At 35.7% G+C, this 27,499-nt stretch overlaps 1 protein-coding gene across 4 annotated transcripts in view; it reads right to left on the bottom strand.

Moving 5' to 3' along the window:
* Positions 1–27,493, bottom strand: part of FMR1 (fragile X mental retardation 1) — a 33,924-nt gene extending 6,431 nt beyond the window's left edge. For 3 of the 4 annotated variants that reach the window (XM_014955238.1, XM_014955235.1, XM_014955239.1), the window contains exons 1-12: positions 27,299–27,493; positions 18,904–18,956; positions 17,753–17,846; positions 16,692–16,763; positions 16,264–16,412; positions 15,094–15,187; positions 14,887–15,003; positions 10,340–10,510; positions 10,167–10,245; positions 7,266–7,375; positions 2,889–2,975; positions 660–855 (exon numbers count right to left, since the gene is read on the bottom strand). In XM_014955238.1, the coding sequence (XP_014810724.1) occupies positions 660–855; positions 2,889–2,975; positions 7,266–7,375; positions 10,167–10,245; positions 10,340–10,510; positions 14,887–15,003; positions 15,094–15,187; positions 16,264–16,412; positions 16,692–16,763; positions 17,753–17,846; positions 18,904–18,956; positions 27,299–27,349 (1,273 nt within the window). In that variant the 5' untranslated portion in view covers positions 27,350–27,493. Of the gene's footprint in view, positions 1–659; positions 856–2,888; positions 2,976–7,265; positions 7,376–10,166; positions 10,246–10,339; positions 10,511–14,886; positions 15,004–15,093; positions 15,188–16,263; positions 16,413–16,691; positions 16,764–17,752; positions 17,847–18,903; positions 18,957–20,790; positions 20,888–27,298 lie in introns of all 4 variants that reach the window. The other variant, XM_014955237.1, reaches the window with a different exon arrangement.
* Positions 27,494–27,499: the final 6 nt, after the last annotated feature.

The following is a 27,499-nucleotide window of genomic DNA, read 5'->3' as shown; positions in this document are numbered from 1 at the left end:
CAGAGAACAAAGTCAGAATGCTAGAAATGAAACAAATTCAAAATAACTGGCCATTACAATTTTTCCAGTTAACAAATTGCCATCATTGATGAAAGCTGGTTCTTTTCCCCAGTCTCCCCCTGCCTGTAATCCTTTCCAGCCAGGTGAGCTCATCTTCTAAAAATAGTTAAAACAGCTTCAGCAAAAACCACATTATTTTTGTATCATGTAGAATGTAAGCTAAGACTGTCTTCTCAGGCTCATAACATAGTCCTTTCAGTCAGGACAAACACCAGCTGACCTGAATTATGGATAACGAAGTAATAGATTGCTCTGAAGCACCACAATCCTGAAAACTATTCATTAATGAATTACACAAGGTTTCAAAGACAAATACTGTATTTTGGTGATTATGCTCTTGTAGCAAAACCACGAAAGTTCAATTTAATGAGGAAAACAGTCTTTCTGCAAATTAAGCTACAGAACATCTTCGCTTACAAATATTTAGATTTAAGATAGCAGAATATCTTCTACAGCAGAGTCCTAATCTTCGAATATTAATCCTCAATATTCACTGCATTTCTGTTTTAACAGCTCTGTTTCCAAGTGCAGTCTTTTTCAAGAAATCAAAAGACCAACAGGCCACTCTTAAAACTATAAGTGTAGTTTTAGTTACGTACCTGAAGCATAGCCTGGACCACGCCTGCTATGCCCTCTGTTTCTGTAAGGTCGACTACCGCGTCCAATACCTGGACCATCATCAGTCATGTACCCTTTTTCTTTGTCAGTACGATTGGGTGGTGGCCTAGAAGTAGCTCCAATCTGTCGAAGCTGCTCATCAATTTGCAATCTTTCCAAACGCAGCTGGTCTACTTCCTACACAAACACAAGCACAGCAAGTCATATGTAACCACTATTTAATCATCTGAACCTACAGACATGCAGTTCTCAGAAAGCAGAAACTTGAGTATTGCCACTAATATTTAATACTCAAACAGTAACTCAGCTTTGAGAATAATTTGCTTACCGAAAAAACACTTTCAAATGTTTGTCTGTTACCAATACAACCCTCCCTGTGGCACTGTTGGCAAGTTTAGGGTTGTTTAAAGAAGATATATCAAGACAAAGCACTCAGATCAACTGTTTTCAGGAGACAGAAATAACTATACCTTGGCATTAAGTTTATGAGATCTTTACCCTTAAGGAAGTCAAACATTTTTAAACAGAGGAACTAACATTATTTTTGAACACAGTAATACCATCCACTTATAGCTTTCCAGCAATGGTATAATTTAGAAGTTTTAGATCCAACACATGATTCTTACACAGTTGCATGTAACAAATACCAAAATAATCAAACAGTTGTGACATAATAATGTTGTCTCATAAAAAGGGCTAGAGGTTACACTGCTGTTAAATTCTACTTAATTACAATGAATAACACCAGGGAAGTGAGGCAGCCTAAAAGTGCAGAGACCAAAGTGCTGTATTTCAGGCACAGTAAGACAGCCAGCACACAGAATTCTTACCACACATAACTAGTAAAAGAGATAGACACAATAATTATCTACAGGGACATATATTCAGATAATACTTTTGTAAGTTTGAGATGTTGTCTAGCTAAGATCAAAAAGTGGCAGCTTTTTTTTTTTTTAAATTAAATTTTATCAGGGAGAAAGTTAGTTATGAAAGTTTCAGTGTGATATTGGAAGGAACCCCTGCAGGTCACCGTGTCTATCTAGGACTTTGAGAAGATCCCTTAGCACTCAGGGATGCATCCCATCAGGTCCTGCTGACCTGCGCATCTCCCTTTTATTTTTTTTTCTCCCAGATGTTCCCTAACTCAGTCTTCCTTTAGGAGGGTTAAGTCCTTGCTCCAGACTCTCCCATTGTTTTCAAGAGCCTTGTAATTCTTAGGACACATCTTATAAAATTAAAAAAATAAAATAAAAAAGAAGCAAAGATGACATTGAGTACTTCAGCTTCTTCCTTTGGTTCCCCTTCCCTACTCTATTCAGCAGCAGGCCTGCATTTTCTGCAGTACTCCTGCTGCTGCCAATACACCTCTAGAAAGCCTTTTGTTGCCTGTCACATCCCTTGCCACATTCAACTCCAGATGGAGTTTGGCTTTCCCAAACTCATCCCTGCATGCTCAAATTGTGTCTTTATATTCTGAAATAATAAGCATGCAAGAAAAGAGCTTAATTTTTCAGTACTAGAAATCTCAGCATTCTAGAGTATTCAGTGATAGCTACTACACAAAGTGGACATGTATCCAATTACGAATGGTCTTGAGGTTTCAAGAGATGCAAGAATATATTTAACAAAATGAACTCAAAGCAATCCCTACTGTTAACATCTGGCCCTGACAGAGATCACCTGGCCATAACAGCTATAAGCAAAAATGCACAAAAGACAACAAGCACTGCAGACTACTGGAGAAGTTATGGAGCCGTGAGAAAACACCATGTACAAAGCTGAATTGCCTACAAAACGTCCTGAAGTACGAAATGTCAATTAACTAGAGAAAAAGAAGTTCAGGGTTTTAGAATGAAATGCCCACTGTAAACAAGATCTCCCCATAGAGCCCTGCCTGCCTTGTAGTTGCATGAGAGACTGATTATTCCTTGTGTATAAAGTTGTATTTTTTTTTGAGATAGTATTTTTTTATTTCTTTGTATTTTGCATTCTGAAAAAAACCTGTTTTTCACCCCCTCCTTCAGATTAATAGTTCATTTTATAAAACCTTTTCTTTCTACAAGAAGCCCATTTTGACTGAAAACCTGTTACAACAGCAATTTTTCAACAGCCTTTTGGGGCCCAAGCAGACGTTGACCATCATCTTATTGTTAACCATCTTGAGTATTGATAGAAAAATTCCAGTGGTAAAGCAGCATCACTTTCCTCACCTTTAAATAATTAAGATGATAATCCAGAAGAACAGTTGCATTAGTGATGCTATCCTTGGTTCCCACAAACACAAATGGTACCATTCCCTGAAACACAGTAACAGTAGTCCTATGGTTATTGAATGGGCATCAAATACTGAAGAAAAGCAAACATATTACTCTGAAACTTGAAAGCAATTCTTACAAGATGGATAAGCATTAAGTAAAAAAAAATAAGTGAGATGATCTAATCAACATCAAAATTCAAATAGACTATGCAGAAATAAGAATTACTATTTCAGGTTATGATTGCTAACTTAGATCTTTTACCTTTCAAGGATATTATTTAAGCAATTCAACAAGTACCTGAAAAAAGTAAAGCTGGAAATTCTAATGCCTGAAATTACGACACCTGGAGATAAAATATCTAAAGACTAACTTACACAGCCAAAGCAGCCCAAGAAATCTCCTTAAAAAGGACCCCGAGTGCTGAAAACAACTAGAGAGATATAAAGATGATTTCCACACCAAAACTCCTGACACTAAAATAGGTCTATGCAGCATTTAGGAAGTGTGATTGCAGCCCACACAGACCAAAGGAGCTTTAAACTACTTGACTCTAGTACCAGCTGCAGCCTCCCCACAGCAGTATGAGCTTCACTGTGGACTGCACAAGTCAACCTATAAGTCTCAAACACTCGGCTGCTGAAACATATGCCATTGCAGACCCAGAGCTTGGCTACACCTATGGAATTTAAATTTTGTTTTGGTATCTCATCATGACCTCTAATTTTCACTTTAGGGACTTTTAAGAGCACTGCATTCAAAAGTAGTTGTTTTTGTTTTTTGTTTTTTTTTTTTTTTTTTTTTTTTTTTTTTTTTTTTTCAAAAGTGAAGTGATTTGAGTCACAAGTATCTTAAAAAAAAAATACAGAGTAACTGAGGTTCCCTAGGAGTGGCAAGCCTATGGTTTGTCTCTACTTTTTGGGGGTTTGTTTGGTTTGGGTTTTCTTTCCTTTTTTTGAAATTTTATATACAAACAACTTTGGTTAGATCTTACAAATCTGCATTAAATAACAAGGAAAAGAAAAATAATGACACAATCCTCTAACCCTAAGAAACCTTACTACTAACTTTCATGAGCATTAGCAAACCTTTAGCCACAGGCATCGTTGGCTGAAATGTTTTATTATCTGGGGTATTTTAAGTTTCATAAATATTTAATGCACCCTGATAAAGAGTAATGAAATTTCTACTAAACTGGCATTAACTAGCACATAGTATCAATTATTAAAAGATCATAAAACAACTGACTTAAAAAAGGCATTTACGGAAGTGGCTTATTGCTGCTTTCAGCAGTGGATTCCAGGTATAGCAATGCCAACTTTAAGAATACAAGCTAGTAACAATGTCAAGCAATTTTAGCCATGTCAAGCCATTTAGCATCAAAGTGCTTAGTTGCTGAACCTTATTTCTGTCTTCAAAGCAAGAGTACCAATCTTCAACTTAGTTTCAGCGCTGAATACTGAGCAGACCTTATATGTGTAAGAAATTTACAGATCAAAATAATATATACTACTACAGCAAACAGTACCTATCTCGTTTTAAGAAGATGAAAGGCCTGAAGATCCTGTTATAAAATCATGGGAGCTATGAAATTGCACCTGAAATTTATGGGCAGCAGTCTTAACATCTTAGTCATAAGGAAAAGAAACCAATACTGTATTAAAATTTAAAACTTATACCGTACTTTACAAAAAGAAGGGCTGTAATATCAAAATTCACACCTGGGAAGATTAACACACATTTCTTTCAGATATAAACCACAAATAAACTCACAAGAAATCTTACATGCCAAGATTTGATCTCAGATTTGCCTGTTGCTCCTGGTATGACACTACTAATATGTGAAGAAGTGTAATAAGTAAAACAGAAGTGTGAGTGCAGAGCTGGGCTGTTAAAAAAAAATCTTTCAAGTTAATCCTTAGAAGCTCATTTTGGAGGAGTTTTAAGAGCACTGCTTTTAAAAGTAGTTTTTTTTTTTTTTTTTTTTTTTTTTTTTTTTTTTTTTTTTTTTTCAAAAGTGAAGTGATTTGAGTCACAAGTATCTTAAAAAAAAAATACAGAGTAACTGAGGTTCCCTAGGAGTGGCAAGCCTATGGTTTGTCTCTACTTTTTGGGGGTTTGTTTGGTTTGGGTTTTCTTTCCTTTTTTTGAAATTTTATATACAAACAACTTTGGTTAGATCTTACAAATCTGCATTAAATAACAAGGAAAAGAAAAATAATGACACAATCCTCTAACCCTAAGAAACCTTACTACTAACTTTCATGAGCATTAGCAAACCTTTAGCCACAGGCATCGTTGGCTGAAATGTTTTATTATCTGGGGTATTTTAAGTTTCATAAATATTTAATGCACCCTGATAAAGAGTAATGAAATTTCTACTAAACTGGCATTAACTAGCACATAGTATCAATTATTAAAAGATCATAAAACAACTGACTTAAAAAAGGCATTTACGGAAGTGGCTTATTGCTGCTTTCAGCAGTGGATTCCAGGTATAGCAATGCCAACTTTAAGAATACAAGCTAGTAACAATGTCAAGCAATTTTAGCCATGTCAAGCCATTTAGCATCAAAGTGCTTAGTTGCTGAACCTTATTTCTGTCTTCAAAGCAAGAGTACCAATCTTCAACTTAGTTTCAGCGCTGAATACTGAGCAGACCTTATATGTGTAAGAAATTTACAGATCAAAATAATATATACTACTACAGCAAACAGTACCTATCTCGTTTTAAGAAGATGAAAGGCCTGAAGATCCTGTTATAAAATCATGGGAGCTATGAAATTGCACCTGAAATTTATGGGCAGCAGTCTTAACATCTTAGTCATAAGGAAAAGAAACCAATACTGTATTAAAATTTAAAACTTATACCGTACTTTACAAAAAGAAGGGCTGTAATATCAAAATTCACACCTGGGAAGATTAACACACATTTCTTTCAGATATAAACCACAAATAAACTCACAAGAAATCTTACATGCCAAGATTTGATCTCAGATTTGCCTGTTGCTCCTGGTATGACACTACTAATATGTGAAGAAGTGTAATAAGTAAAACAGAAGTGTGAGTGCAGAGCTGGGCTGTTAAAAAAAAATCTTTCAAGTTAATCCTTAGAAGCTCATTTTGGATTGAAGAACATCAACAAATAAGCTTTTTTCAAGCAGGAAGAAAAAATGAAAGCCTGACATGCTAACTGCAGCCATGACTACCTGCTCTTTTACCCTTCTATTATTCCAGATGCTAACACATTAAAAATGTTGAAAGTTTTAGCCTGCAGTGATAATAGCACCCTCTTGCTTATTGAGCTAGTTTAATAATTTTATGCTGAAAGAATTTATCATTAGAAATTAAATATGACATAGGAGTGAATCCTTTAAAACTGAACACTATTTTACCTTTTCAGAGAGATGTAAACTAGTAAAAAAAAAAAGGTAACTAATTACATAAAAAAAAAAGGAAGCTGGATTGTGGGTCTTCAGCAATGGTTTTGCAGTGGCAATACAAAAAACGAAGTAACTACTCAAGCAAGAATGTAAGGGTTCAAGAGATGTGTTTCCTTTCTTACTCAAAGTAGCAAAGGTTCCTTACCTTGCAGATATTTAGATTTCCAGGTATATTTAAGACCGTTCAGTTTTCTGTAAGCGTATGGCAGGGAAACTTTTTGCATTTAGATGTTAAAAGCTTCCTGCCTGAAGCTTTCCCTGCAACCTTTCCCCTCAACACAGCCCCACATAAAAGCCCCTCAAATTACAATATGCAAGACTTCATTAAGGCCCTTTACGAGGCTGACAGCCTGCCTCTGCAAACCCTAAGTATCACCTTGTTCGTGCCTGGTTTTTATTTAGGTTACAATTACAGGCTATTGTGAATTTAGATAACTTTTTTTTTTTAATAAAGTTTTATACATAGAGCACAAGCTTTTCATTACAATATAAGAAATTACTAGTAAGAATTTAAACCAGGTAAATCCCTAAGAGGTTGAACTTAAAGCAAATTAATGAATTAAAACAGTGAGCTTCACATATACTTATTTACAGCTCAACAAGTGCTGGGAAAGAGTGCCACTGCTTTTAACAGGAATAAAATTGAATCTCTAAGAAGGTGCAGCACCAAAATATTTCACAAAGTATTTCTTAAACACAGATAACAAGCCAAATTTATACAAAAATGCACATCAGCATTAACAGGGAAATATATATTCCATCAGGAAAATATACATTATCAAAACTGTATCTTACCACTACAACAACACAAGGAAGAATTTATTTTATCACTGGGCAGAATATAACCACCATTTAACACATACAGAAATAACATTAACTGAAAACATACCTCCTCTTGTGGAATATTTTTATCATTTTCTGCCTCAATTCTCACTCTTACAACACCAGATTTGTCCACTATCTCCTGAATCAGTTTTCCATTTTTTCCTATTACTTTTCCTACAGAAAGAACATATAGAACATTTCACCTTTAGGGTTTTTCCCCCAAACCTGAGAGTATTACTAAACTATAAATTACACAAGGGTATTTAACATCAGTGCAAGAACTTGCCAAAAATTACTTAATACTCCACAACAAAGATTTCGTTAACAAGCCATGAACTAAAATGCCTAAGTAAGCTTGGGGCATTAACTTTGGTAATGTTCCAAAGCAACCACTGCAGCATACAGAAAGCAAGGTTCTTTCTTAAGGAATTTTGTTAATGAGTATAGTTCCCTTCTTTTTCAAAGCTCCTGTAAGAGAACAAAGGAAATTCAAAGCACAAACGCCTTACCTTGGCATAAAATTTGAAATTACACATCTTGATTACAGAAATATTTGTATCTTGCATGCTTATTTGCTTTGGTAGGTTTAAAATAATTTCAGTGGTTTACAAATAAACATCGCTGGTTGTATTTTAAAAAAACCAAAACACAAATAAAAACAACCCCCTTTTACAATGTCCTAACATTTGCTGTAACTACCTTTCAGGTAGAAAGCAAAGCAAAACTCTTAGTTTGTTCACAAAAATTTTAGTTGATGAAGTTTTGATACTACCAAAGACACTGTTTGAACATGACATAAAATTTTCTTCTCTGAAGCAGAGCTTTTGTTACAGATATTTGAAAATAGCTTATAATACATTAAAAAATCAAAGAAAAATGGAAATACATTATACTCCAATGCCAGTAATGCATACATTTATCTTCAGAACCAGACATTCTCATTTCAGACAATGCAAATGAAAACTTTAGTTCTCTCCAACCTAAGCAAAATAACTTGCTGTCCAAAAATTGAAAGGAAAATAGAGTTGCTCAGGAGGTAGTGAGGAAGGCCATATCCTTCACTCAAAGCATTAAAAAAAAAAAGCTTAGAGAGTGATGTAAAAGATGTTTTCTGCATGTAACAGAAATAAAAAATTTTATTTTTAACAAAACTGCTGGAAAACCTAAAAAGTAACCTTTTTCACAGGCACTTCATTGAAATGAATTCAATACTTTTTGCCTTTATGACAGCTATTGTTTTGTCGATACAATTAATCTATGAACAGCAAATTAAAACCCACTTTTAATCACATGGGACATTGTTCCTATGGTTCAAAGCTAAGTAAATTTTCATTTTTGTGTGAATTTTAAAATCTTATGTATTTGCAGAAAACATGACAAAAGATGGCAAGTTAAGTTCTTCCTTCATGACAAAGGCCATTCTGAGAGCCATAAGCTTCTTCTGATTACTTTATTCCATTATACATCACTAGCAAAGGTAACAGCAGCTTAATAATATATGTAAAAAAGCCTTGGCAGTGATTTAAAAACAGTCAAGTAAACCAAACAAAAAGAAAAAAAAAAAAAAGAAAAGAAAGAATCTTACATTGGTTGTCCCAATGCAAGAAATATATCTTTTTAAATATTAGGGTTTAGTTTGAATTCAGCTACATAGTTAAAGATTTTTATGTAAGGACTGTATGCATATATTTTTATCCTGTATTTCAGGTTATAAATTTCCATACAAAATTTTAAAAAAGCAACATCTTGAGTGGCTTGTTATTGTTTTGGTTTTATTCAGTAGACAGATGTTTGCCTTTTTTTTTTAGATAAAAAAGTTCAGCATATCAAGAATGTAGTAAAAGGAAAAAGCCTTCTGCCGATTTGTGGCAAATCATTAGAAATTTTAAAAAGCAAATAACATAGCTGATTTTGGTTATAACGTATGGTTCAGCCAGTTTTATATTCTAAAGGATCCAGGCAAAGAAGCAAAGTTGAAATGAAAAACTGCCAAAACAGAAATCGCAATTCTAAAGAGAAGAAAAAAAAAAGGAATTAAACCATCGAATTAAAATAATGATGGCAGTTTATAATTTTTACTAATCACCAGCAGAATCAGGAGGAAGTGGGGAAAGGAAAACTGCTGTATTTAAATCAATTCCAGAGCTGTAGATAGCACATTTGTATGTACTTGTCCCATTGCAGAATTTCATACTGTTCCAACACCAGCTTTCATACATTGCTCGACAGCCTATTAAAGTATTTTAGTGGTATGTTATACTGTATAGTATTTTTCCTGTTCTTTTCTTGTCTATTTAATTAAGCCGTGTATTTTTAAGTTGCTTTGTAGCATCAAAAGCTCACTAAAAGATCTCCCCACACACGTAAGGGCCGCACACATTCTTGAGGACTTTCAGGGTGTCTGATAACGGAAACCTATTGGATTGTCTTTGGGTTATTTTCTTGATCACTGGGTACCTTAACTAGGCGTTCAGCCTGTCCCACAGTGCTGCTTCTAAACAAACTGTATTTCAGATGTAAAAGGATAGGAAAAGAGACAAACACAAGTCTAAGAAATGATCCAAAATATACTAGTAAAATACGAGACTACTGGTTCAACTGTTGTAGAACTGAACTAATCTCTGGATATCTTTGGAGGAAGAAATTTAATTCTTTGGCTCAATTCAGAAGCTACTCTACTTTTTATTTAAGCAGCAGCACATTGCTTCTAATTTAAGATTTCCCTAAACTGCAAACCAGGAGGTAATTTCTTACAATGTACTGAAGGTAAACGTGTCTGTAAAAATTCTGCATTGAGCTGGAAAACAAAACAAAAAAGCCCGAAACCCCAAAACTCTGTACCACCTAGAACTCTTTCACAAAGGGAATTTCTTCAAAGTTTTACCCTGCCACCCTTATAGAAATAAAATATAATTCTCTCAAGGCATTTTTCCTTCCTACCAGACAGCCTCCAGATTTGACCTACCTACTAAATTTCTTGGGACTTGTATGACATCTTCAGCAAATTCAAGGTAACTTCTTGCCTTTTTCACTGCATCTTGATCCTAAAATAGATAGATTTATGAGAAATGAGATGTGTTTTCCAAGGTTTTGGGTTTGGTTTTTTTTTTTTTGGAAAGGTGAAAGAATGGAACTTACCTCTCCATAAATATGGAATGTGCAAGTATCTTCATCAAGATCAATAGCAGTCACTCCGGGGACTTTTCTGGCTTGCTGAATATTAGCACCATGAGTGCCAATGGCCAAACCCATTAGGTCTTCACGTACAACAAATTGTTCATGAAATCGCGATGCAAGTTGTCTAGAACTCTGTAGAAAAATACAGTAGTTTAATTTGATTTTTAGTACACTGGAGAGAAAAAATCAACACATTTAGAGCTGATTCTTTAATCAGGTATTTAGCCTAATTTTTATTTTAATCAATCTTTTAAACGCAGTTATTTTCACTTCAAAAACATTGAGGAGTCTTCTTCAGAAGTCCTAATATCACCTTTAAAATATTAAAATAAGGCTAGCCTCTAGCTGTGTCGACATCTCTGTATTTTGAATTATCACAGAATATCTACAGCTATCAAGTGTTAATAAGACAGATGGCACTCATGAAGGTTAGTAAAATAGAAGCTGTGTTGAGAAGCAAAGCAAATCCTATGATCTCTGAGAAAAAACTGCACCCGTTCAACAGGTAGGAGGAAACAGCAACAACTCAAGCACCAGACACAAAAATTAGGTAGAAATAGCAATGACTAAAGACCGTATTATTAGAACAAGTTTCAATCACATATTTAAGGCTCAGTTACACTCAAACACCTGGTTACTGTTTTGCAATTCACATCACCTTTACATGCAACTGTTATGGTGTAACCAAACAATACAAAATGGGTTAGGAATCTTAATGAGCATACTCTATATGAAATAAGATAGTAACAAAAAGAAAAGCCAACAAAACCTAAACCAACTTCTGGATCTAGAAGAGGATTTTCCAAGTAGCTGAAAAAGTAGCACTAGAAACCTGGATAAAACTGGCAAAAGATGTATGAAACAGAGAGAAAAAACCCAAACTGTAATGACCAAAGTAAACAATTTCTGAAAGCAGTCCTGAGCTTTCAAGACTACTACGTTAGTAAGCTCTGATTTGAGGCACAAGTATTCATATACATGCCCATATGTAAAATACAATTTCATCTTTTTCTTAATAGTATAAAGCTTCCACCACAGAGCAAGCATGCAGAAGAGAGCTGGGAAGAGAGGAAAGATTAAGAACTATTTTGTAGTACAGTGTGAAGTTCAATGGTGCTGAAAATAGTCAAACATGCAGGAAACCTAGATTTCCTTGACGCCCATACAATCCTGCATTGGTATGAACAGCCTGTCAGTCCCAGGTGGCTGAGACTATTAGCATGAACAGACCTCAGGAGTGCAAGGAAAAACCTGGGAAATGCTGAAATGTGTGCAGTTCACAACCTGTCAAGCAAGTGGGGAAAGAAGTGGACACTTTTTTTTTGAAAACTCATTTAAAAAGACTAAAACAATGACTGATAAGTTTCTCCCGTAGAGCCTCTTCAAGCTTTCAAAAAAACAGATAGTTTCCTTATAGGATGCTTGTGCTATATATGAAACAGGAAGATCACTAAATTTGGTCACCCTGAGAAGTAAAAGAAACATATGGAGAGAAATCAGTAAGATATAAACATACAGAGAAAAATATTGTTTATGATAATGAAGTTGCCATAAATTTAAAAGGAAGTTATAGTACTTAAATCTACAGAGAAGAGCAAATATAATATGTGTAAAAAAGTCATTATTTACCATAATGAGTAAAATTCCTACATAAAAACGTGGATGCTATCCACAAGCATCTGAGCATAACAGAACACAGGGAAGTAACAATAGTTTAATGCATTGAGGGAAGATAGAGAATTTCCAACTGTGATAATCTATTAAGTGAAATGGAAAGAGTATTTGCAAGGAAGAAAAAAGTTAAGTCTATATACAATCTTTCCAGAGCCAAAATATATAATCCTACACATGTTGCTGTGTTACAATCAAAGCTGTAAGACCTGTGAAGACATATACAAGTAAATTTTAAATCAGCAGTTTAACCTCAGCAATATAAGGCCCTACAGAGGTTGAGAAAACAAGAAAGTGCTCACAGTAAGCCCTACTTCTTCCCAGCTAGGCTGCTACTGTTATCTGACCCACTCCTGCTTAAAGCTGTTGATAAATATCCTGTGTTAAATCACTGTCAGAGTGATTGTCAGGCTACAGTAGATAGTGGTACAAGTGTCATGAAACACTTCATAGACTCAGGGAGCTCTATCAACCACTATTAACTAGATTGCAGGCAACTCAGAAAGCAAACATTATTTTAAATGCTCACAGATCTACATTCTAACAAATAATTCAAATGCTGATTTACTAGTTTGCATCTCTTATAGACCTGCTACATGTGAGCGGAGAACAGGATGATCAAGTCAATCGATCCGTTGCTAACACAGCCATTTACACTACATAGGAAACACAAAGCTACATCATCACCGGGGACCTTGGCCATGACAGTCAAACTGTAGTTATACTGCTTGTACTAAAATATCATTAGCCTTTCTGTAATTTATGTATTACAAGATGTGCTTTATTTATACTTAGGAAATTCTGCATTCTACTTCCCCCCAACAAATAAGTAAGAAACAGCTACACAGCAAATAATGTATTAATACCTACTTAGAGGCCATGACTGAACTGCACTTAGAATAAAGTACAAACCAGAATGCAAAAGTACACTCCTAATTCAGGCTTTCCAGTATGTCAAAACAACAACTAAGACTTCTACTGAGAAAGAACACAAACAACAAAAAAAATTATTTTACTTGATGCTCTAAAAGCCACATTTGAGAAGTAGAGCACTCCAAGTCAAGAAGCTAATATGCAGAAAGAAGGTACAAGATACAACAAATGTAAAAAAGAAAAAAGTCTAGTAATTATGGCTCAGAAAGCAAGAAAGGTAAAACATGCAGAAGAAAAGAGTGGCAGACACTTAGAATTCAGAGAGTAAGACACAAAAAGAATTTAATGGAAACAATGATCTATTAATAATAATGCAGTAAAGTCCAAAGTGTTCACTAAATATTTCTTCTGCAGATAGACACATGCAGTCTGTTTGTACATCAGTGTCTCAACAGTAAAAAAAAAAAATCATATTCTTGATTTCTATCTGAAGCTTTTCTTTTCAGGTTTGGTTGAACTTGATTTTTATATTTATTGTAAGTACAGGAAACAAATGCCAACATGAAAAATACCAGCCAACTTTTGTCAAGGAAATTATAACCACGTATATTTAACTCAAACCTTCACTTATAACTAAAGTCCAATAATGGTTTTCTAGCAAGAACCAAATCAAGTTCTCGAGCCCTTCCCAGCAGCAAAAAAGTTCAGCCCTACAACGACAGCAAGAATCCAAGATTCAGATTGGGAGAAGAATCAATGACAACAGCTGCTGCTGCATGCATTTGTGGGGGCATGTAAAGAGAATTAGCTCTATAGAGGCTGTTGTTCTTCCCACCTCCAAAAAAATACTTTGCACTTCAAGAGGTAAACTGCCCACACGATTGTCAGTTCTGCAGGAAGATGGAGAACAGATTACTGAAGTGCTACAGTGGGGTGTTCAAGAAGGAACACCAGGAAGAAGCAACCGGTCCTTTCTTGGGATTGAGAAAAATCAAGACCCAAATAAATTCAGATTACAGTTCCAAAATATTGAAATCAAGACTAAAAAGAGAAGAACAGAAGAAAGAACTTCTTGTAGCAGTGAGTACACCTACCGGATACAAGAGGGTGAATTACTAACACCACAGACCACTTCAAACTAAAACCAAACAGATGTCACCCTTGGGGTGAGGGGGAAATGAAACTGGCTCTTAAGTACACACCCATGTAAAACTGAATTACAATCATTCCAGTGGTACTTTTAGTTCTTGACATCTAAAGTTTTCAGAAATGTTGCTTTTTCTTATTCTGATTTGTAGATAGGAGAAAAACCATGAAGAAATTCTACTGTCTAAAGATCCCCTTATTTCCTAGCCTACTCTCTTTTTTCTCATGGACAAGTATGAGTCAAGCTTCTTGCCAGTCAACACCCACTCTCCAGTCACAAGAATATCAGAAGCTGTTATCTGCTTTGAGATGATTTCCTAATACTTTATCTACAGACAAATCTGTCCCTTCATCCATCCTACCAACAGGAGTCTGACCCCTTCCATTTCTCATTTTCACTGTGTTGTTTTACAAGATCAGTTCTAGTCCATCTCAGTATCATGCTATATTACCTCCTATCTTTTTTTAAAAATAGTCATTCAAAGCTAACAAATATGTGGCACTATTCATGCAACAATGGCTAGTTTTTTTATGCTTCAAACTATGGAAAAATGTGTGTATATATATTTGCATTTAATCCCACACAAAATCCTGCTGAATAAAATGGGATTGGATAAAATTGAGTCTTTGCAAAAACAGGCCCTTTAACTGTAAATGTCTTTGCTGGGTTACATCTCAATCTGCCTCTGTTTAACACCGAGAATAGTATCAGTACATAAAAATTACTTTCACCCTAATGCAAAAGGGTGTTGAGTTTTTGTTGCTGTTTTCTTTCTTTTTTTAAACTCAAGGTACTTTAGGGAAAACAAATAACTTACCTCTAGCTGTTTGCTAGCTTCTTCATTTCTCAGTATCAGGGATAACTTGGTACGAAGACTTCGAAAGTGCATATCAATCAGCATATTTGCCCGCTTTGTTGTTACATCATTGATTGACTAAATTATTAATAAAGAAAACACAGTGGTTTACACATGAACTTTTGAAACAAGCCATTGCCAATGGTATGGTTAGATACTTGTACTCACCAAAATAATAAGCTGGTGGTTTTCAGAATCATATGATACAGAAAAAGCTCCAACTGCTTTTTTGAAATCCTTATGTGCAGATTCTTTGGCACACCTACAAATACAAACATCACAAAGTCAAAAATAATAACTGCTATTATTTATGGTTCATAGCCAAAAAGATTAATTTCTTAATACAAAAAAAATCTAAACAAACTCCTCCCTTTCAATGCAGGTATTATTTTATTGTGTGATCATCCTTTATTATAAACAATTTTCTTTCACATGAGCAGGATAAGAAATAGTTCAGAAATTTTCTGTATCTACATGTATGAAATAAAAAAGTTAGGCAAAACTACATTAAAGAACTATAATTGTTACAATGGGCAAGCACGAAATTTCAAACACACCATAAATCGCTATGTGTGATTTCACTGTAACCACTGCAGCAGTCTATGACCTTATGATCATCTCATGCTGTATTTTGCTTATTCAAGCTGCTTCTGTCAGCTCGCTACTTGGTGATAACTTCAGAAATTCTTAGTTTAACCTGAATTTATAATTTATTCCACACTGAGGCAGTAACACACATCTCTAAAAGACCGGAAAGTGATCTGAAGCTAGAAAAGGGGAGTCAGTATTAATCTGAGTTTCAGAGCTATATTTACATGAGAACGAAAGCTAGAAAACTAGCTGTTTCTGTATCATACTATGGGAGGCTTGATTATTGCACAACTATTCCCATAGCCATCAGGAAAACACCTTACGCCCTACAAGATAAGGCAGCATTTTCATTTGTCATTAAATGCTAACTTGCATAGACTGCCAGATAATCTACCAATGACCACTAGAAAATTATCAATGAGGTTGACAAAGAATGGATTCAGATTGATTTCTGCATATGATTGAATAGCTGTAAGAATAAAAATCTTGACCTATCCTGAACAAAAATCTTAAAACCTTGCAGGAAGTATTTCCTCCTCCAGCATTAAACTGCATTTTAAAAATCATCTTTTCCATTTCTGAAATATGTATATGTCCACATTTGTATTTTCTACATTCTTACATTAAAATTTTAAAAATTATTCTAGAGCAGAATTCTTTTTACAAAGCATTTTCATTCCTTCTTGTCTCTGGCTCAAGAAGTTACCCACATTTTGAAACAAGTTAAAAAGAAACGCTTGTACTTACATTTGCCTTAAATCTTCTGGAACTGCCAGTTTGATTTTATGAAAAGTATCTTTTGTTGCGGGCTTGTTGGGGTTCACAGATCTCAAACGTTCAATTGTGACAATTTCGTTGTATGTAGCATCACAGGCTGCATATTCTATTACGTAGAACTGATATAAAAATAATAAAATCATCCAAGCCACACATTTTACGACAAGAGTGAACATTACACTATTAAGTGAAAGACACTTTTGTTAACTCTACAGTCAAATCTGAACTTTTCAGGTTTAAGTTAACAGCAAATGTAACCGTTCTAATCAATAAATATTTGGAAAATGAAGAGGCACAGGTTAAAACCACTGTGCACATCAATATAGAAAAACAACATAAGAAAAAAGTATAATTAAATATTTTTAAAAAGATATATATGTATATATGCATATTCCTACCTCACCCTTTATCATTCTCACTTTAGCCAACCACCAACAGCAGGGTTCTTTTTCATTTGCCCTGGAATAAACCTAAACAAAACACATCCATTACTCACGTAGTAGCATTCTTAACAGACAGCACAACTAACAAGCTAACAGTAACTAGTGTGATCTGGAACTCTGCTGTAAGAACAAAATCCAGCAAAATACATTGGTACATAGCAAGCATGTAACAGCTGAAATGTCTATTGCAAATACAGGTAGGATATAAAATTGGGTATATAAGACTGTATAGATAAATAATATTCTACCCAATCTACTGGCATTAGTTGCTTCAGTCTTGCATGCAGTCAGAAGAGAGATAATTCAGCCTTTTATATCTGTTAATACTTAGTCAACAGTATTTCTAATTGTGTGTAGGTCTGATGAAGTCCTACCAGTGAGCGGAGAGGACATACCTACAGCCCTTTCGCACATATATGACATCAGCCACAGCCCCAAAGAAGTTCTGCTATTTTCTTATCTTTCAAATCAAACTTAAACAGCATGCAAGAAGAATGTAAAACTTGAAAGGTCTCTTTTTAAAAGTAATTATAAAAATAAATTTTGGCGTTTTAAGAATGTACTATATTAAAGCCAGTCTCTAAACATATACATAAGAGTTTACATATACACATTTTTTAATATTTTATGTACACACACAAATAAAGCAAGTTATCTCATTCAGCTTGAAGGTTTGGCAAGATAGACATTATGAACTTACTGCTGAAGAACTACAGCCCAGCATTTATTTCTAGATTAATTCAGTTCTGATAAAGAACTGATCTGTAATCAAAGAAATGTTGATCATGTTTGTAAATCTGCATCGAGATCTTGCTACATGAAATTCCAAAATAGCTGTATGGTTTACAACTGTCAAAATATCTTTTGATTACATGCTTGACATTGCATTTTTTGTAGTACTTGGAACCAAAAAAAGTTCCTGTAACAGAAGCAAGCCTTCCGCTGGCTTGGCTGACATTTTTCACCCTGAGTTTTCTCACTTCTCAAAACAAATATTGTTAATGGAGCATACATACCTCTACTTCATCGCTTTCATTTATATCTTTATTATAGCCTGCGGGTGGTGGAAACCTCACATCATGGAATGGTATTTGTCTCTCTGGTTGCCAGCTATAAATAAAAACACAGTGAATGGCCTAAACATTTTCACCTTCTTTGTAAGTAGAAGCCAGAAACATTTTCATTCCATTAATTTTACATTTTTAAGTTTTGTGGAGCTTTTGGGTATAGAAGTATCAAAGGTAATGTGATCCAATGTATATATATTAAGAAACACACCTAAATGACCATTAAGCATCTTAATAAAGTAATCCTTTTTTTTTTAAGTATAAAGGCAGGAAAAGCCTGTGCTGTTTTGAATCTTCCAGCAGCGGTTTTTACTCTATCTACAGTTATAGGTTTTAACCCCAACATTAAAAATCCAGGTTAAAAAACATTTCATAACATGTTTGGACACCTCCTTCAAAATAAGCCTGTTTTTTTTCTTTGGTAATATAACATACCATGAAAACTTGATCAGGATTCAGACTAAATACAGTTTTAATTTTCAGTTTCTTTAACAGAGACTGGATAAAATGAGCATGACAAATACGCATTATTTTTAAGGAAATTAGAAAACAACTTCCAAAACATCAACACATGAGGCCATAACGAAGATTCACAGTAAAAAGCATATAGCAGTGTGTTATTTCCTTCCTGAAGGAAACAAAAAGCAAGTTAAATGGTATAATGGAAGTTTAACTTTTTATGCCTTTAAATGATGGGCAATGAACACCTTTTCACTTCTAGCTTAGAAAATCACTTATCTATAAATCAAATTTTGCAATAATGTAATCTGCTAAACCTAAAATAAGCCATTCACATGAGAAAGAGGAAGTCAGGGTACCACTGCTGTCTTATTCAAATGTGGGTTGTCATAACATAAATTCAGTAAGAAGATCCCAATGAAACCCCTGTTGCTATAGTTTTGTATTTAAAAATATTTAAACAATTACAAGTATTTATACAGAAGTGTCACAACATAGTAAATATCAAACATCATCGTAAAACATGCTAGCACCAAGCTTAGAGTATCTAAGAGATGCTATATCATCAAGTTATATTTAGGTTAATCAAATGCAAGGTTGATACTCTATCATTTATACCTATAACATAGCAATATACTTACTTGTTTTCAAACGCAACAGTTATAGAATCTTCATGCACATCCTTTACAAACGCCTGTGTAAGAAAAAAGGTATAATTATGGTCTGCTTATGGATATTTTAAAAAATAATTTTAAACCTGTGCAACGCCTTCCTTTCACAAATATTGAAGCAACTCAAAATTTAAGTATGCTTTCAAGTCAGCCTTTTAAATTTTGCAACAGACTTATGTAAAACGCACACCGAAAGCTGATAACCTCCTTGGGTTCATGACTGCTGGTGTACTGATACACAGAATGCCCGAGCTATATGTGGACTCTTCCTACTTTTTATAAGTAATGGGAGAGGTTACAAGATCATTCTGAATCGTTTTATAAAAAAAAATTTAAAGTGTTTGATTTTAGAATCATATTTTGTGTATTTTGACAGGTGTAGAAATTAAACTACGGCAATACTCATAAAAAATATGAAAACTTGTCTCTTCTCTTTTACCTCAAGCTAAGTTTGACCATCACACTAGCAAATTCATCTCTTATCTATTTCAGCACAGTTTTCCTCTTACTCACTTCACCACACTTAACTTACATAGTACACAAACTTAAAGATAAATGCCCCTGCAGCTTTTTTTTCAGTTTTCTTCTGATGGATGGACAGCAGTTGTGCTAAGCTTCCCATGCAACCACAAAGCAGGTACAGAACTAAGATCCAGCACAGAGATGGCTTTTCCTGCCTTGCACTACTCAACTGACTGACCCTTGAGCAATTTTCAACTTAAAGCCCCAACATCCTCCCCCATCTACAGAACAGCAAGATCAATACTCAAAGAACTCTGGGATTTACCAATGAAAGTAACTTTCAGAGCCTCAAGTGATGGAGGTCATGGGGCAACCAGGGATGAACACACTGGTGTTTTTTTGTAACTTACTTTCTTTTTAAAAATTATCTCTAAGAACTTCTGAAATAGATAAACATTGGTGAAGTGCTGAGTATTCCACTAATACTTGTCCTTGTACATAGCTAAAAGCCTATAAGCAAGACTGAGTAAAAAAGTTTGTTCTACCAATGGAGATACATCTTAGTAGATCAAAAAGCTCCCAGTAAATTGAAAATAATTTAGCAATAACTACCCTTCTGAAGAATTAGTTTATGAACTGTGAAACATTTTATTCTCTTTGCATTTCAAGCTTCCAAGACAAGAATATCTCGTTAACTTTTATGAGAAGGTAAGAAGTTCTTTCTCATACGGAATCTAAATGGTTTAAAAAAATTCTTCTGATATTTTTCCTTTATAAAGTATTCCTAAGTATTTCCTGAGTTGCAGCAGTATCTCAGTAGCAAAGAAGAGCTCCAAGAAGTGGTTATACTAAAATTAAGCACTAGATGCGCACAAGCGTCATTACTCAGAGACATTCAGTACAAGAAAGAAGTACAAAGCTAATAATCTGAAAATAACTAATGTCACCCTGAATATAAGTCAATGCTAAGCCACAATGACAATAGCAAAAAATGCTTTTACAATTACTCACCTCTCAATACTATAAGTTTACCAGAAAAAGTTTATTATTGCTAGCATACAAATGAGATGTAAAAGAGTCTCTAATAGTATTTACATTATTACATCTCAAAACTCCAAGATATTCCTTCCAAGGGGATTACAAGCACAGTTGATACATGTTAAGCACATGATATAAAACAGATTTAAGACCACATCTCAAAATCATGTTGACAGTAGTACAGAAATGCTGTCTACACAAAGAGGCAACAGAACTCCCAGCTGATCATTACGGATACTGAACATTTATCTCATGTTTCATATTGCTGTGTCTTCTGTAAGAAAATTCCAGAACTGGATATGTATTTGAGAAATACTATGGTGGTCCTGACTCATTTCGCAACATCACACACATCACCTTTAAAGGCTCCACACACATTTCTTCCAATGTTTGTCATGTGCAGCTCTGAAGCACCTATTCTTATAGACGTAGCAGAAATGGATGCCTTTAATACCTGAAAAATACTGCAATCACTACCAAGTATTTGGTATGACTCCTGCACACCACAGACTGGAAAAGGGCAGGACTTAGTATTATTAGTAACACTTGAGTATGCAAAAGCAGAGATTATTTTATAAAGCAAATCCAACAGAAATGGTACCAAGAACACTTAACAGCCTTGAGAAAAACAGATAAGAGTAACACAAGACAATGCCTTAAGAATGTTTTGATACTTAATTTTCTCATATTCATAAAATAGCAAAAAAAAATTACTCCTGCTATGAAAGACACTTTTGGAGAAGTCATCCCCCTCTACGGTGATGAGAACACCAAAGACACTCTAAATAGCACTCCGTAAAATTTCAGGAAATGACAGAAAAATACACAAGCACAGCAGCAAAGAGCAAGACAACTTCTCATATTCAGATCTGACTGCTCATAACACCCAGGTCATCTTGTGCAGAACCCTAGTAACTACAGCAAAATAAATAACTAGGGGTAATAATGCTAAAAACCTACCAATAAGTAAACTAGATGGTGACACAACTGTAAGTTAGCCTATGACATTTAAACAGTCTAGTACTTATTTTATCGGGAAAAAGTAAATCTTGGGGGACACAGCTAGCTGGAAGAGTACTGAACTACGCTCTCCAATTTAAGTTCTCTCTCTTCAACATTACTTTAGTCTCAACCCAGAAACCTGAAGGAACCTGAATCAGGAATATTAGGGATAACTGTTGAGCATAAATTGGTAGAATCAATATGGACATTGCTAGAGGAAATTACAAAAACAAAAATTACTTTAGTTCATACCAAGTTCAGAAGACTGAACTACAGAAACATATGGAATACCTGATTTTCACTCCAGCCTGGCCAGAAAAGTTTATGTCATAACACTGTTATTTGCCTTTTAATTTCCAGCCTTGCAAAATTACAAAAAATCATTGTAATGAATTTTTAATTAATTACAAAGTGAATGATGCTTTGCCAAATACCTATTTTCAAATACACACTTCTGCCTACCTCCATGTGAGATTTATGCTTAAAAGACCAATTAATCAGACAAAATATATTAATAGCTTAAGTATTTGGCTGTCTAATCCCATCTATCCATAGATTTTCCTTGTTCTTGATTTTCTTGTGACACAGAAAAGTGTCAGAGATACTTATCACACCAGTTTTTCATAGTCTGTACCATAGCATTATGTCAATTTTCCTCTGGTATAAACATTTAAACAGATCTGTACTAAGTAAATTGTATTTGGACTCTACAGCACCATATATCTGTACACTTCTAAATACAAAGAGAACATTCTGAAACGTTTCTAAGTTTCCATAAAAATAATTAATACTTAACTATCAACACCTTTGGAAAACAAAAATTAAAGCTTATCAGAACTGTTTGTTTTCCTTTATTCTGTGATATGTGTAAAATTATATACAATGCTAAAAAGCAAGGAGACCTTTAACATCACAAGCCAAATTCAGACACAGCACAAGCCAGCCCCAGATGTCAGTAAAGGCAGAGAAGAGGTACTGATTTCACAGAAAGTATAATGAGAAGTACAATAAGCATTCATCAGTCTTTTTGAAATAAAGATTGTAAATTGGGCATGGAAATTGAAACATAAAGGTGAATATACGCGAGTTTGAAATGCACACCCAAGAAGGGACAGAGCATTGGCTAAGATGAATAGGAACACATAAATGAAAAGCATAAAAAATATAGTAAAACTAGACTGAAGTACAATGAGGGAAGAGGACAGTGAAAGACTATAGCAGCTGGGATATCACTATCACCAATAGCAGAGATACCAAGTAAGAGTACACAAAAAGAAATCAGAATCAGTGAAAAAGGTTTCCTTTACTTCTGTGAAGAAGAGCACATTTTACAAGAGCTAAGGTTGATTCTTATTCTTTAATATGGAAAAAAAGATATCACATCTAAGTTTTCTACACCAAATTTGACTTTCGGTCACATGAACCATTAACGTTTCTCTCCATGCTCCAGACATAATTAAGTAGAGAAGTTTGCAATCCAACATTGACACATTAGGGCATTTCTCAAACACATGACCATTCACGTTCTAAGAAGGGCAATATGCTGAAGATAGGGTCTAAATTTTACAAATTACTTGATATAAAATAAGAATTATTTGAAACATCAGTCTATTATTTTTGTGCTAAATGAAATGACACAGACTTCAAAGGAACAAATAAAGGCTCCAGATGTCATGAAGCTTTGTTGCTTTTTTTAAGTCTACTCACATCATCAGAAGTGAGCATCGTCAACCATTTTAATTTCAAGGAGTTAAAGTGAGGAAAATAGCATATTTTTAATCTTAAAAAGTGTATGTTGATACAAATATGCATCTACTGTTTACATAACAGCTCTGTCAGATTTCATACCTGTTGGAAGGAGAAAGTCAAAAGGGAACTCACATGACTAATCATGTCTGAGAAAAGCAGGCCATACAAACAAACAGAACAGGGAAAGAAGAATAGTCACAGAAGTGGTAACCCAGCGAGGGTAAAGAGTACAGGCTATCAGCCTCAAAAGGGCTGAGTAGACAGACTTGTGAATGTACAAAGAGACTGGAGATACTTGTTGAGGAGATGTCTGTATGGGACAATGAAAGGAAGCAAAAAATTTATAGAGAATGCAACAGGAGGCCAAAGGAGCAGTTGTTAAAAACCAAGACCTGAAGTAATAAAGAACTAAGAAATATGAATGATTTTGCCAACTGTAGCTTCAATTAAAAAAAATAGTGAATTATCTATAAAACCAAGGAAAAACTGAAGTCCTGAAACTACTGGGATAAGAACTGGAAGATTTTTAACAAGGTTATAGAGCAAGAAGTGGCAAAAATCGGTCACAGACAACATATAGATCTTAGGAGCAAACATCATTCCAGAACCACCTGTATCATAAACAGGATGCTTTCCATCTTTAGCAGAGGATACAAGAGAGAATCACCCCCCAACTGGAAAAGAAAACTCAATCCCCTGCTGGAAAGGGCATCCAGCACATTCCCTTTTAGAGGAAAATAATATCTAAAGCTAGTCCCAGCAAGATTAGACAAGGGACTGTCTATTAGTCCTCTGAGAATGACACAAGAACTTCAAAACCCAATTTATTACACCTATACAAGAAAAGACGTGGAAAGATATGCCCTAATATCACTAATCTTCAAGATTTAGTTACTTAGTTGTGAGCTGCAGAAGAGCTGTTCCTTCCCCTTAGGATTCACAGTCCTGTTGGTTTGGTGGACCAGTCTTCTTAAAATAAATAAGTGAACGTAAAATTGTCTTCCAAGGATTCTGGGCCCAGCAAAACACCAAGTCATGACTAAGCATCTCTACATACTAGATTGTCAGTTATCCCTGAATCATGCTTATTGATTGCACTGCACTTTCCATAGAATAATTCACCTTAGCCAAGGATAAAAAAAAAATCATGAAAGCACAAAGCATTCACCAAGCGGTCTTTTAATTCCATTCAGAAAGAACTAGTCTCAACTACAGCGATGACACCAACACACTCCAACACTCCGTGAAACATAGTGCACCTGACCAGTATGAAAATTTAATTCAAATCTTCCAGTTGACTATGAATGTCTTCTCAAACCACCTATGCTTTCTGTGGAACATGATCCCTTTAGATGTATCTCACAATGCTTTCTGGATCAAGTCAAACAGGTAATATAAGCAGAGAAGACTGGTTTGTTACTCTCAGCAAGGCTTAAGTGACAATTAGGCACCAGTTTTGTTCTGTCAAGATCAAGGTGCTGCTGGGTACACTCAAAAACGAAACTTAGTGCTTAGGGGCTTGAATTTATAAGGTCTTCAAGAAGAGCTACAAGGAGGCTATGAAAACCTGAAGTGGCAATTAGGTGCCTACTTGTGTCACTTAGTTCCATCATACTCCAGCAGCCTCATATTCCTCTTGTCCATGTCTTGATATCAAGATAGAGGCGTATTTTTCCAAAACATTTACATATTTTGATGAAGATCTTTAGAAAGATCCAAAGCCAAAGAAACTATCACAAGTTGCCAGTAAACCATGAGATTGAATAGAAGAATTGTTTTGCTTTTCCTTTGTTTGCAGTGCTACTGTTGTAAAACATTTCTCAGGAAGCTGAAACTTTATAAATGAAAAAAATAAAATCACCTTGCAATTAAATCTGCACTTGACATCATCACACACTTCTTGTTATGCTTGGTCAACCAATTCACTTTATAATCAAATTCCCCATCTGCAAAATGGGCATACAGTTTACAAGAAAACATTTAGGTAAATTATTTAATAACTGAGTTAATACTCAGATATTATGACAAAATAAAAATCTGTACCTACAAGTCAAGTAACTCAGGCTAGAGTAATATTGCTGATGTAGTGAACATTACTGCATAAGGGTTGGTTTCATTTGTTTTAAAAAAAACCACCAAACTTTTTTAGTTTAAAAAAAAAGTTGTTGTATTTATCTGAAGTGTGATGCTCCACCTAGACAGGTGATACGGGTGAAGACCAATAAACCTGCATGCCCATTTTGTCCCCCTAGATAATTTAACCAAATCCTCTTGGTTAGAGATTAAGAAGAGACAAAAAAAATCCTATGTTTTAATTTCTAAAAGTTAAAAGAGAAAAATAATATGCAACTTGGAGGCAATGTCTGTGTTGTAACTTGGGTACATTAAACCATGCTTCATGAATGAGCTCCCATGCACATATGCTCAAAAAAAATTTAAACCTGAACTACAACCACCAACATCAACATGTTATGGACAAAAGGGGAACAGAACATGATGTCAAAGTTGAAAAAAAAATATTACAGAAGCCTTCAATTCTCCCAGGTTTCTTTGATAATATTTCTCACTAAAGAATGGACAAGGTCATTTTTATCAGCATTTATTTTGCATGATTGTGCAAATACTCTCATATAATTTGATTACAGCCTCATTAAAAGTTCTCTTATGCAAAATACTTATGCATTCTGTTTCTTTCTGAACAAATACTGCATTTTAAAAGTGTAAAACTGATTTTTTGAAAGTGCTAAATAATTTAATTCCAGGAAGCAATATACAGATCTAGGACTTTGGCTACAACACTGCAAACCTAAGGATGCTTATTTACCATATTGACAGACTTGCTCCATACAAAAAAGTATTCTTTTCAGAATAAGATACTATCATATGTATTTTAAAATTAAGCTTTTAAGAGGTCTTTTTTTCTTAGAAACACTCAGAGCTGTTGGAACTGTATCATTCGGATATCAACCTGCCCTACCACACCACCATCAGAGTGTGAAATTCTACCTGTTCCTTCATTGCTAACATAAATATTGGATGTCGCACAATAACTAGGCCCAATTTTTAAAGTACTAGGAACACTTAAACGATGGTAGACTTGCAGAAACTGATCCATGACTGTTTCTGGTATGCTGATAACACATCAATGATAGTAGGCCCAAACCCACTGTGTCCAAATTTTATTTTTCTGTGAACAGGGTAAACCCGCAAATTATACCTTATTAATATGCTGATTAATACAACCCAACTCATGCAAAGCCACAGCAATACTCCACGGTATTAATAAAAATATTAAGTACTCAGCTGAGGTGTTTAAGGCTCAGTGATGGCTTTATTCAGCACCAACACAAGGGCTTGGAAACAAACATGTAATGCTATTAAGTAGTTTCAGTATAAAATGCATTTGATAATTAAATGTATTTAGCAACTCAGCACGTATATACTTGGGTCAAGCAATGCTTTCCTTAGTATCAGTAGGCAGCGTCCCCTGCCATGGCATTAAAAGCAGGAATCCACGACAGCATTTTATCATGACCGTGTATTTAACAAGCTCCCCCCCTCCTCCCCCGCCTCGAACGCCGTGCACTAGCAGTGCAGCTCTCCTGGAAACCTGGAGAGCGAAAAAGACTTTCCTTAAGTAGCGACAAAAGCTGAGGATTTAGCAATTAATGCCCCATCCCCAGCCCTGATCCTCGCCTCGGCACCGAGGAGAAGGCGGCCCGGGGCTCCCCCCGCCGCCTCTCGCACGCCGAGGGCCTCCCCTTCCCACAATAGGGGGAAGGCCCGAGGCCTCCTCGGGCGCCGGGGCCCTCTCGCCGTCCCTCTCTCCCTCCTCCTCAGGCCTCCAGTCCCCTCGGCCCGGGGGCGGCTTTCCTTATCCCCGGGGGCCCGGCTCCCTCTCCCCAGACACCGAGGGGCTGGCGCCGAGGCCTCCCCCCCAATGCCCCGCTCTCCCTCCTCCTCCTCCTCTCCTTCCTGCCCCAGGGCCTCCGCTTTCCCTCAGCGCGGGGAGGAGGAGGAGGAGCCGCCACCGCCGCCGCCTCCTCCTCCTCCCGTCCCAGGCCCCACTCCCTCCCCTGAGGCCCAGCCCGACCCAGCCGCCAGCACCCGGTACCTTGTAGAAGGCCCCGTTGGAGCCCCGCACCTCCACCACCAGCTCCTCCATGTTGTGCAGCGGCGGCTCGGTGCGGGAGACCCAGGCCCGGCGCCTCCTCCTTCCTTTTCTCTCTGCCGGCGCAGGCGGGGGAAGCGGCGGCAGCGGAGGAGGAGGAGGAGGGAGGGAGGGAAGGAGGGTGTGTGTGTATGTGTGTGTGTG

This window comes from Calidris pugnax, unplaced genomic scaffold (genome assembly GCF_001431845.1).
Source record: "Calidris pugnax isolate Ruff unplaced genomic scaffold, ASM143184v1 scaffold38, whole genome shotgun sequence".
Taxonomy (NCBI): domain Eukaryota; kingdom Metazoa; phylum Chordata; class Aves; order Charadriiformes; family Scolopacidae; genus Calidris; species Calidris pugnax.
The sequence above is the reverse complement of the archived record's forward strand: the minus strand, read 5'-3'. Positions and strand labels throughout refer to the sequence as shown.